This window comes from Myzus persicae, unplaced genomic scaffold (assembly GCF_001856785.1).
Source record: "Myzus persicae strain clone G006 unplaced genomic scaffold, MPER_G0061.0, whole genome shotgun sequence".
In the NCBI taxonomy this organism is placed as follows: domain Eukaryota; kingdom Metazoa; phylum Arthropoda; class Insecta; order Hemiptera; family Aphididae; genus Myzus; species Myzus persicae.
In genome coordinates, this window is record NW_019104079.1 from 110,962 (window position 1) to 123,078 (window position 12,117).

Genomic DNA, 12,117 nt, shown 5'->3' on the forward strand with positions numbered 1-12,117 from the left:
ACTCAGTTTAAAAAAAGTTAACCAATTTTTTTAAATTAGTATGTGGATCGCATGTAGACTGCAGGCTGCATTCTTTATAGTTTCCTAAATTATAATAAACAATGGTATTTAACTTTTATCGTAATATGCAGTGTATTTATCTATTTTACTTTACACGATTATTAAATATTTGAACTATATAGGTACTTACTTCAATATTATTAAATTAAAATTTTTTTATTTTTTACATCAAATAGCCATTATATTTAAGGTCACATTATACATAATATTATTCCTATATATTTTTGTATACAAAATTTGTTCACCAAGATAAATAACTAAATGTTTGTATTATTATAGTAGTTACAATAAGTACACATTGGATTATTTCAATTTTAATATTAATATTTACGTATAAAACCATAAAAACAGAACATTTTTTTCACTTGATGCATTGTTTTCGAATCAACTGATAAAAGCTAAGTTATTTCTACTATTTAATTTAAAAAGTCAAAGAAAAAATTAACTATTTAACTAGTTAATGCCCACTTTTGAGTATATCAAGTCTTTTGTACGTAATTTTATAATATTATTATGACGGCGGATCATCGTGTCCGTCTGGAAATCAGTGCGAGTATCGTAAGTGAAAATTCTGGCAAATATTTTTATTTTATTGTATTTTTTTTTTTTTTGATGTAGGGTGGGAGTGGAGATTAAAAATAGGAAAGCGGGGGGAAAGTCCCCACATCCCAAAAAATTTACCAATTAGAGCGTCTCTAATAGATACACTACACACACTATATATACCTATATCTAGTAAATAGTAATGTATACACTTTAAACATAATAATATATATATTATATATAATTTACGTGTAAGTAATTATAAATATTAAAAATATTTAATGTATCATTTATTATTTTAAGAGTTCGTCACTTAAGCGTCGACATCTCCGTCTTGTAAACGAAAGATATTGCAAATGTGTATTCATCGGTTCCAATTTGATGTAGTGTGCTTCAACATTAAATTTAATCTTTACATACTTCAGGTAAGGACCATTATATTATCTGTGATCCCTCGGTGGTTTTTTACGATATTTTAAGTTTCAAGCAAGTATTGTAAGCACGTAAAATCGTACGGTTTAAAAATCCTCATAACTCGCTAAAAAATTTTAAAATTGTAAAAAAACCAAAGGGAGATCGCATACATAATATTATATCAACAGGAGCTAAGAACGGCGCAGTGGTTGGCCGCAGTCGCTAATGGGAACTGCCGTGAAGCATCGTCTGGCGTCGCTAGCTCCCGGATGGATGACCTCTTGAGTTTTTAGCGAATCCTTCTTCTGGCTCACCGTACATGCACGCGTGTTGTTCATAACTAATCGTAACTTATCATCCCTCCCCCCGTTCCCAAAATTCATAGATTCTGGTGTTTCAAAACGAATAAAAATGTATTAATAATCATCCAGTCTAGTGTCAAAGCGAAGACTGAAGTGGAACTGCCGAACGCAAATTTGATATGTCGTCTCCGTCTTGGGAAGTCGTCGTGAGTCGTCGAGAAACGACACGTATAATTTAGCAAAATTAATTTCAGCAGTTTTCATGTTTTAGATTCGTTAGTTTTAAATGTTTTAATATTATTGTGAGTTTTATCAAACTTAAATGTTAAAGGTAACAACATACTCTGTGGTTTGCTGGGATAATTTTGCATCGAGTTATCAGAATTTTTAAACTGTTTTACATTACAAGCTCGATAACCTTACAACCTCGTATCAAAATAAAAATATCGAAATTACATTTCCAACAAAATATAGAATATGTCTTACCTTTAGGTTTAATGATAATGGGTTGATTCCGATTTCCAAAAGCCAATTACACAAAATTGGAACTGCTGAACGCAGTGGCTCAAATCCAATAAAAAAACTGGGAGTGCCGAAGTCCCTTAGTTAGTCTACAATAATGGAATAAATCATGATGGTGCAAATTTTAATCACCGTTAGTATTAAACGAATATAATACATTTTTGTCTTACAATAGTTTAAAAAAAAAAACTATACATTTTATATAATTGTTAATAAAACTAACTTAAATATATATTATTTCGAGGGGGCTAAGGTCACGTAAGCCCTTCCGTCTCTGCCATTTGTGAGTATAATCAATAGTAGAAAAAAAATTATAATATAATGACGAAACTCTGAGCCGTACGTGAGTTCGGAGTGAGTTAATACAAATTTTACATAGATATGACCTATATAACATTATGATTAAGGTAGGTGTTATTAATTTTTTTAAATTTATTTTTGGGCTACCCAACTTCAAAAAAATGTACGTTCTTACACGTGACCGGAGCCGATTTTCACCGGGTGCAGGACGAGAACGTCTGCCGACTACGATCCTGTGTTGTTAATATTATTCCCGGTTGTGACTTCGGCAGCGGCGGTGGCGGAGTCCTGAGCTGTGGTGGTAGTGTCCTGAGGGGTGGCGGTCGAGTCCTGAGGGGTGGCGGTCGGGTCCTGAAGGGCGGCTTTAGGAACGGCCACGTCGAACTCTTCTTTCCACGGGTCGAGAGACGTTTTTATTAAACTGTCGCAACCAACTCTGCCGTTGCCGACTTTTCTGGCGCTTTGCATCACGTGCATCTGAACGGATTCAATTTCGTCGGAATTGTCGCAAATTATTGCCGCAAACGTGGTTTTTCGGATCTCTGACAGCTGATCTGTTCACATACAACACACGCACACGTATTAAATATTAAAATTATGTATTATTATGACGTTGTATTTGTTCATTTATGTCAGTCGAGTACAATATATTTGTATGATGATGTATAATATTGATTGGAAACGAAAATGTTATACGACGGCGAGCAAGAACAGCTCGCGCATGGTAATAACATTATTATTATGTATCTACTTTACCGCCGTTTGCGATACGGGACTTAGATGCGGTCGAGAGCCGAGATGGTTTATAATATATATATACAAATAATACAAAGTGGGTAGTATAAACTTTGTACATAACTTGAATATAAGCCGTTCGAACTATGTAAAAACATTGTTTCGGAAAAACCCAAACATTTTAAATCGAGCGCAATTCGCTTTATTTCATTTGCTGATTACTTCGTGATAAGTCCGTATAATATACCTATACTTATATTATTAACATCAAAATTTGAATAATTAGATTTTTATAAAATATTAATGTTTTTTCAATCACACTAAATGTTTTTTACTGAGAAATACTTACGTATATGTAGCTACATATTAAGCTTAAGTCTCTATGACTAGGGTATGGATTTTTATTCAACAATTTATTATTGTTAAATATGCACTCAAAAATTCAAAAATATGCAAAAATAATATGAAAAAAAAAATGTATTGTGTGTTAAAAAACCAAACACATAAAACAAATTAAAAAATGTAGTATCAAGTGAAAGAAAATATAATTTAAATATTTAAACTATCAAATAGAAAACTTCTATGATTGTCAAGTAGCATCACCTTGTATTCCAAAAATGAGTCGACAACTTAAAATATTTTGTTTTATTCGGTCGAATTATATTTGTCAGGAATGTCGGTAACGGCATGTACATGAAACGTTGAGTAAAATTTAAAATATTTTATTAAGTATTTATTAAACATGCACATTTTATGTAATCATCCAGAAATATGCAATTATTATGCATTTTGATGCAAATATACCAAAAAAAAAAAAATGGCAGCCGAATCTACGTTTTACGAAAAGTCAAGATATTTAATCAAAATTATTATAAATCAAACGTAAAAGAATATGCATTTGGATAAAAATCTGGACCCTAGTCATAACATTAACAACTTAAAAGGTGATTATGATAAAAATATATACCTACCTAGTATACCTACAAGTTTAAAACTTATTTTAGGGGCTATAAAAATTGATTTGAAACTTCAAAACACAGTGCAGTTAGTTAAATGGATCAATTCATACATTATTTTTAGGGCTTGGAATTTGATGTTCTAAAAAACTAAGAAAACGTCCAAATGAATTTATGCTTTACGAAAATTTAAAACAAACCATCTATACAATTTACTGAAAAACTAAAAAATGATTAAGTTTAGTAACAAAATCTTCAAAATTAAATATGCACTGTGAATATAATTAATATAATATTATTTTTAAATTATTTAGAATAACAATTTGCTTATATTGTATTAGTTCGATGATGCTGAATTTAGTTTATGTGCGTATTCAGTGACTATAATATAAGTATTAGGTATGTACCAGCAACCCACTCCTTTTTTTTGGACCAAGACGAGCATCGTATTTGCAGTGGATAAAATGCAAAGTTCATTAAAAACCCAGTCCTAATTATATAATATATCTACGTGGCCACGTCTGCAGAGGGGTGCTTGTGTGTGTGCGTATTACCAGAGGATGCGAATGTGGAGGGGTAGGTCAGTTGAAGTGATCACCAGAAGAGAAGTGCTTCGTTGTTTATTCAAACTGAGTATTTTCATACTATAATATTATTTTATCATAATGTGTGTTTTATTCACCCTCGTTGAACGCTTGAGGTTTCTCGTCCGTCTCATACCAATAACGATCACCCGATTTTACCCGCAAGAATTGATCGGCCAACAGGCATGTGATTGTCGGCCCCAAGATGCTTCCTTCCAGCGGCTTCTCGGAAAGCAGCCCTGTGTACAGGTCCAAGTCGTCGATCGACCTGTGTCACAACACACAATATATAAACGCATCGTAATATAAATAAAATTGTTTTCACATCATCTTAATTTTTATAGGTAATATAGTTTCAAAACTAAAAAATATATTACTTTTAAATACTGATATAAAATATCATTTCTTACATGACATAATTATTTTAACTATTATACAATATCGTTGCCCTAGTCAAAGATTCATTTTTTTTTTTTTACAAACATTTGTAAAAAATTGTATATGCTTTATTATTTCTACTAAGTAATATAATATGTAACCAAATACCAATGGCAGACATTTAAATAAACAAAAAGATATTATTTTTTCGAGAGCTGAAAACAAAATTAAAATTCGAGCTACCTTTTAGCTACCTATAGGGGTTGAAAAATAAGCTATAAACATTAAACATCCTTCAATTCTCATGTAATTAATTGATATAACTTTCATTGAAAACGGTTCAGTAGTTCCGAGTTTTTGAATAATTACAGACAGACATATATTGTTATGCATACGAGTACAATATAGAAGACCGATAATAATGATGATAAAATTAAATACAATGCAACATTACATTGACACGGTGTCACCATATATGCAATATATACCGCTTGTGGTTAAGATCTTCCCATAAAATACCAAACTACTCAAAAGTGTAGTCAAGTGATTATCAATGACTATACCGATTGAATCGTTTGACCTAGGCAATATTATTTATAATTCGATGATTGGCAAGCAAATTCTGAACACGGACCACTACATGGTAATAGTGTAATAGTAGGAACCTCACAGTGGACTAGTGTCATGCAAGCGTATTATAGACAGGGCGGGTAGCTAGGATTTTCGTAGGGGTTTGTTTTTTATATTTAAATATAGCGCCCTCCATTGTAGTCATCAATCTTCGTATTAATCGGTGGTCGTCATAACTGCAGACTTTCAAATTAAGGTCGCGGTGCAAATCCACACACTTCTATATACAGTTTTCCCAAAATCACACCCTTAAATACGGCGAACACTGATATGTATCAATAACGCACACGTCATGATTTATCTAGAATCGCATTATCGTTTAGAACCACACGCCAGTAAATAATCATATTTAATCAAAACCACAAAATCTTAAATTAAAATTTTCGGGATTATCCGCAGATTGCTGTGTTACTCGTTTCTCCAGTTGATAAGATCATCATACGGTTTTTATTCAAACAAAATATTTCTGTTTTCGATTGCGCATAATAATAAAGGCGCGCGATCAGTAATCAACCAATAATAATATACTTATATGGACTGTTTTCGTAAAGATAAAAGTTCCGGGGACTTAGTTTGGAATGATACAATATCAACACCCATTAAATCACGGAGCGTCTTATACTATTGTCTTTGGATAAACTATAAAGTATAACTTTTAGGTTTGGGGAAATCGTCGATTTTTAATCAACTATCAGAAACACATAATAGCTATTTTCACTTCAAATGAAACCGAGTATTTGAGATAAATAATGATCTGGCAAGCCTTATAAAAAATAGGCCACCTGGTATCTGTGAGTGCACATCTTTAAAATGAGTAGATATTACTGTATTACTGCAGTGGACCTAAATAATCGGCTGACACGATATTTACCTCTAAAAGCGTGAATTTATAATCATGGATGATAGATTTTCACAACTGTGGTGCAAAATCATTATTTAAAACATAGGTGAAGCATAATATATAGGTAGAATAATAAAAAAAAATTATAACTGAGTGATTATAACTAGTAGCTAGTGATTGGAGGGGGAAACCACGTATATTTCTTCCCCTCCCCCTCCTTGCAAGCGGTGCCCTCGAAAATAACGTATTCGATGCGCTCTCGATGTTCAGCGGTACGATAATCCTCCATCTGTATATTATACAATTTTTTTCGTCTTTGTATCCAATATATTCGCTTCCACCGTAATATTATAATATAACTTATTATTATTATTATTATCATCTTAGGCATAGTCGTAATAGCGACCACGGCGGCTCGTCTTTTTTAATAAGCATTAGAAATTGCCCAAGTAGGTAGGTATATATAATAATGTGTACACAGTTACACGTGGCTAGAGCGTTCGTAAATATAGGAAAACTCGACTGCAAGCCGCGGCAAACTTTAATGAATTCCATTTTATCCCTTTCCAGATTGCTTGTCGAGTATTAATGCGACGTTCGCCGAGAGTTTAGAGTTTACAAACTTAAAATATATTTCAATCGAAAACTTTGCGTTGCACACCACACGAACGACTCTGACATGATGAAATACATAATTGATATTGTAATTAAAATAACATTCCTGCAGTACCTACCTATGTATACCTACAATAACTGTTTACCGGCGATTCAAAAGCTTCTAGTCTGAAAACACGTGGCGTACGACTGGACCGTTTCATGCGTGTTGGAGACATTTAAGAGGATTTTTTTGTCTTAACTTACGATGAGCGCCTCAAGATTTTTTTCACGTTCGACGATAACGTTTTTAACTCCATTCCCAGTGCCCGGGACACCGCTGGAATGAAACCCGCCGAATATGCGTTCTATGAAAACCCATAATCCGGATCCACTGAATTATCCGGGATAATGGATTTATGATTCATCCATTAGGCATAATATATTTCACGAGCACTTTCATTTATTGAACAAAACTAATAATAACAATACACTTTGATATATTATTTTGATTGTTTTAATATCATGCCATATTATATTGATCGCTGTAAAGTGATATTATTCGTATTTTGCACTTTTTTATTTTTGATTTTATTCGTAATGGTAAGATTAAAAAACATTGTGTTAAAATGCATTATTAGGGGATAGTGTATTATACCATGATAATACACTCGTAGTCAGGATTATGTTGGGGGGGGGGGGTAGGGATGATAGTTTGTTATATATAGGGAGGCTTAACTAGAATCCCTCATAAGTTTGGTACGCTGATGCTTTTTGCAGCATTCTCCCGACAATAAATTACAATTTTAATACTTCTTACGTAATTACATATCTACGTCCACAGAACATATTGAAAGCGTTTCCAAATTTTCCTAATTTCATGGCTGGGGGAGGGGGGGCATAGCCCCATAGTTGTTGCTTTACTACATTGACCGCATGTATTTATATACGCATCATTAATACAATCGAAGGTAGAAATATTTTGAAAAATTAAAATTGTTTTCGTTTTTAATCAATCCACTTATTTTATTAGAGGAGTAGATGGGGTGACGTAAAGAGCTGATTTAGGTATAATTAATTTTACTTGGTAGTACTATAAAATGGATTACTTGAACTTGCGATTTTATTAGGAACTCTTAGTTTTATCAGCCCTAGTATCTCGGAGCAGTCTATTGTACCCCATTCATTAATTTGTGGATAAACGTCACGAAAAAGTCTCTATTTTAGAGTCTTAACTCTAGAGACTGTTTAGATACTAAACTTAATTTACACGAGATACCAACGATCGGTTGGGTTGGTCTTTCATATTTAATTGTAATGTTTATTGTATTAATAACGTTATCCTCGATAAACGGGTTGCACAGAATCGGGGATCTATACAAATATGTTACGCCAGAGACGGCCGAGAGACAGATTGGGGGGGGGGGGCTTAGTCATAAGTTTCAGGAAACTTTCGATATGTTTCTTTTTGTAATTTCGTTTTAACAGCGGACAATTTTTTAGAAATACGGACTTGGGAAGGGACCGCGCCCCATAAGACCCCATGGAGCCGCCATTGCCGTACGTAGTGTCGGGTCCACAACATCGTATACGCACTTGTACAGTTTCGATATCCTTTGCAGTGTTGCCGTTTCGACTTGTCCTTCCAGATCGCTGAAACTCCTCGGCCTCGGGAATCCACACGTTTCGCGCCACCGTGGGTATGCCGGAAGTCCGTGATCTCGGCCCCTCTGTATGTTCAGTGCGACCAAGTCCAAACCACACTGCCCTCTGGTGCGCTTCGATCCATGATTTTTCTCGAAAAGATGTCTGGTGACCTGCGTCAAAAAAAAAAAAAAATTGGTCAGACGGCTACCGTCAAAACTGTGATTATATTACAAATAACAGGTACTCCGGTCTAACTTCGTAATGTATAAAACTACATCGATAACACCAATGGTGATCGTACGCTGTCAATTGTCATAATGATAATTACAATTTCCTGGGTTGAACTCAATTTCGATAGTTAATATAAATAGTAAAAGCAATAGTATTGTAATACTCAGCAACGATCAATATTTGCACTTAACAATAACTATACGCACCTTCCTATATCATTTAAATAAAATTGAATAGGGACATATTATATATTATAAATCGATTTATTATAACAAATGTAGGCGACTCTGATCCGTTTTCTACGTGGCATCTTATTATTATTATCTATTGTCTTACATCGTTCCGTTCATTTACAAGACGATTCGACGAATTTTATTGTGTTCGTTGGAAGAATTAATAGTAATTAACAATATGTATAAACTCATCGAATACCGACAATATAACGTTAATTAATCATTAGTACTAATTGTGGTAAATCACGTAGTGTGCACGTAAAGAGATTTTGGTTACTAGAACTCCTTCAAGCCATACCGGGTATCCGGTGATTGGTGTTCTCGGATATAGACCTCGATCGGATTTTCCGTTTAGTCTCGACGACATCCGTCTGCTTGTTATTATTTATCGACAATGTTACAGTATTGTACCGAGCACATACAGACAGACAAACCCTTCAAGACGAAGCCATCGTGCGCCTAAGTATTATTGGTACTTAAAATCGTTAAGTCTCGTGTAAATATATTAAATTAATATGCTCATTATGGTGCATCGTATATTATTCGTGATCACGAAAATTAAAGGCAACATAGTATTATACAAAGTACGGTCGATGTTATTGTATCATAGCCTAACCTACCTTTCAACTAATTCAATTTCACATTATTGAAATTTTTTGACGTATTTGATTTTTAGTTTTTTTTATTACTCAGGACATTTTTCATTATATTTTCCATTAGTCGAAAATTTTTACACACACTTTATGCCTCATTTTTCATTTTTCGTCTTATATACTTATAGAAATATTAAAAAAGGTATGTAACATGTTCAATTAGCAAGCGTCAAATATCGGCTGCCAACAATTTTTTAAAACTTTTTATTGTTATCTATCTAGTTATGTTTAAACATTTATAAAATATAATTTTTTTTATTCGTAAGCATCTACTTATACTATAAAAACATAATTTTATTTTTATCAACAAATCAAAATAGGTAATTAAATTTACTTGGTTTTTTTTTCGATAAAACATGATTGCTTTTATACTTTTTAATTTAAAATTGTTGGCTGTTGTGATCTATATGGTGTATTTGAAATTGCCTTTTTTAAGAGATTTCAAAGCATTTAAAAATTTTTTTTGTGCACTCTCTGGGGGTTAACTTCATTACTTGGTACATTCAATTCACAGCCCTTAAAATTATTATCTTACTTCGGGCGTGAAAAAGGCATCCGATTTCCCGGCGCTTGTATTCATCGCTCCACGAATGACGCTATCCACGCCGCCGCACGTGTAAAGTCTGTATGGATTGAACAGCATTTTCCTCATTTCGACGAATTCGGGATCGCTGTTGTCGTCCCTAAGGAATTTCATCATGCTCTGTGAAAATAAACAAATTGTATCGATCGTTTAACAGCTAATCAGCTAAAGAGCGTCGTGTGTTCGTGAGTGTTGAGGGGAGAGTAGGGACTGCCAAGTATACGTTTTTAAAACATTTTTTATCGCGATTTTTAATTTTGGTGACTTGTAGTTTTCTCGATTCCTATTAACAACAAGTGTACTACCTGTCGTTATAAGTTGTTTATGTATTTCCGGTGTCTTGCAAAATCACTATTATTTTTCTGCACACATCGTTTTCCTATCGCACAGCCGATGATTATTATATCGTATCTTATCGATTTGAAATTATACTATATTATTATACTTAATATTTAATAAAATATCAATATTGGTGCCGTGCGAAATTTGTTTATATGTACATGACTCCATATAATATAAACCATGATTTACTATCCGGCACCTATACATATATATCTATTATTATTATACAACACTACTGCACGAGTGAACTACGTGTACGTCGTCATCGTCATCAAATTTTACATAATATTACATTTATGTAACGTCATGTTTGTACACAAATTCGTGCATACATATTACATGATAGTATATATGTATATAATGTATGATACGATTTTGTAGACCAATCAATTAATTTCGAATCCAAATATTGCCATTTACCTCTATAGCGTTTATAGTGTATTAAACCATATATTATTATGATATAGGCCATAGGGTATATCGCACGAATTACCCGAATTAATTTATCAGCACTCAGCAGTCACCGCCGCATTTCCACAATTTTTCCAAAAATAAAGTCATAAATTCAACAAACCACATTAAAATTTCTTTTAATAGTTTTAGCAGTTAATAAAGTAACGATAAACGGAAATGCTATGTATATTACTTGAGTTTTATGGGACATTAATTTATTAATAATTACGATGTATATATATATATTATTTGATAATTTCGATTGATTTAAACTGAAATGATTGTTTCCAAAAGTCGACAAAAACATTTTAGCATTTTTGTTGTTTTATGGCTGTGAAACAGATATTGTTGTATATTAAATGTTGTATTAGGTAAGTTCACTATTTACTTTTCATCAGTAAATTAAGTGATTCGAAATTCCTGACCTACATACTTTTAAGTTATTACTTAATGCATGTTATTGAACTAAATTATATAAATAAATGCACATTTAAATTCATTTAAATGGTATTACATTATGATATTTTATACATAATATGAGAGTGAAATACTTTTCAATAAAAGTGGACTGTTTGGTTTTGATGAGTTAGCTACCATACATTTGATTAACGACATAATATAAGTAAACGGACACATAATTTTTTTATAATACAATGATTTGTCCTAATATTTGCATTGCAATGATGTAATATCACAATACTATCTTGCTCCAAGTTGATCAAAGCTCGAAGAACACAGCACGCTCACAATGTAAGACGGCGTGTCACATAGGCAATATATATACACTGTTGTGTGGAAGTACATAATAAATTGACAATATATTTAATATAATAATAAATTATTATTGTCGTGTGTTCAGAAATAAGTCAAAAACTGAACTCATTTATAATTGGCATGGCCACAGAACGGGACATTAGCATGATAATGGCCTGGGGGTAACGGGGCCACGTGCATTCTCATGATTTTTTTTTGGTGGATCGTACTATCGTAGTGGGTCTACAGACATTTATTCCTCATAAGTGTTATCATTAATACGATTCATTTGCTTGATTATAATCTCTTTTGTTTTAGCTTTCCCATCTGGGTAAGGTAAGCTATGGCTTAAAAACAGACATA

At 32.8% G+C, this 12,117-nt stretch overlaps 1 protein-coding gene across 7 annotated transcripts in view; it reads right to left on the bottom strand.

Moving 5' to 3' along the window:
- Nucleotides 1-657: 657 nt before the first annotated feature.
- The window catches only part of LOC111038432 (chorion peroxidase-like), a 47,843-nt gene continuing 36,383 nt past the window's right edge, over nucleotides 658-12,117 (bottom strand). For 4 of the 7 annotated variants that reach the window (XM_022321527.1, XM_022321528.1, XM_022321529.1 and 1 more), the window contains 4 exons: nucleotides 10,159-10,326; nucleotides 8,456-8,676; nucleotides 4,515-4,684; nucleotides 2,367-2,695 (listed from right to left, as the gene is read on the bottom strand). In XM_022321527.1, coding sequence (XP_022177219.1) covers nucleotides 2,367-2,695; nucleotides 4,515-4,684; nucleotides 8,456-8,676; nucleotides 10,159-10,326 — 888 coding nt within the window. Of the gene's footprint in view, nucleotides 2,696-4,514; nucleotides 4,685-8,455; nucleotides 8,677-10,158; nucleotides 10,327-12,117 lie in introns of all 7 variants that reach the window. The other 3 variants (XM_022321531.1, XM_022321533.1, XM_022321532.1) reach the window with 1 other exon arrangement.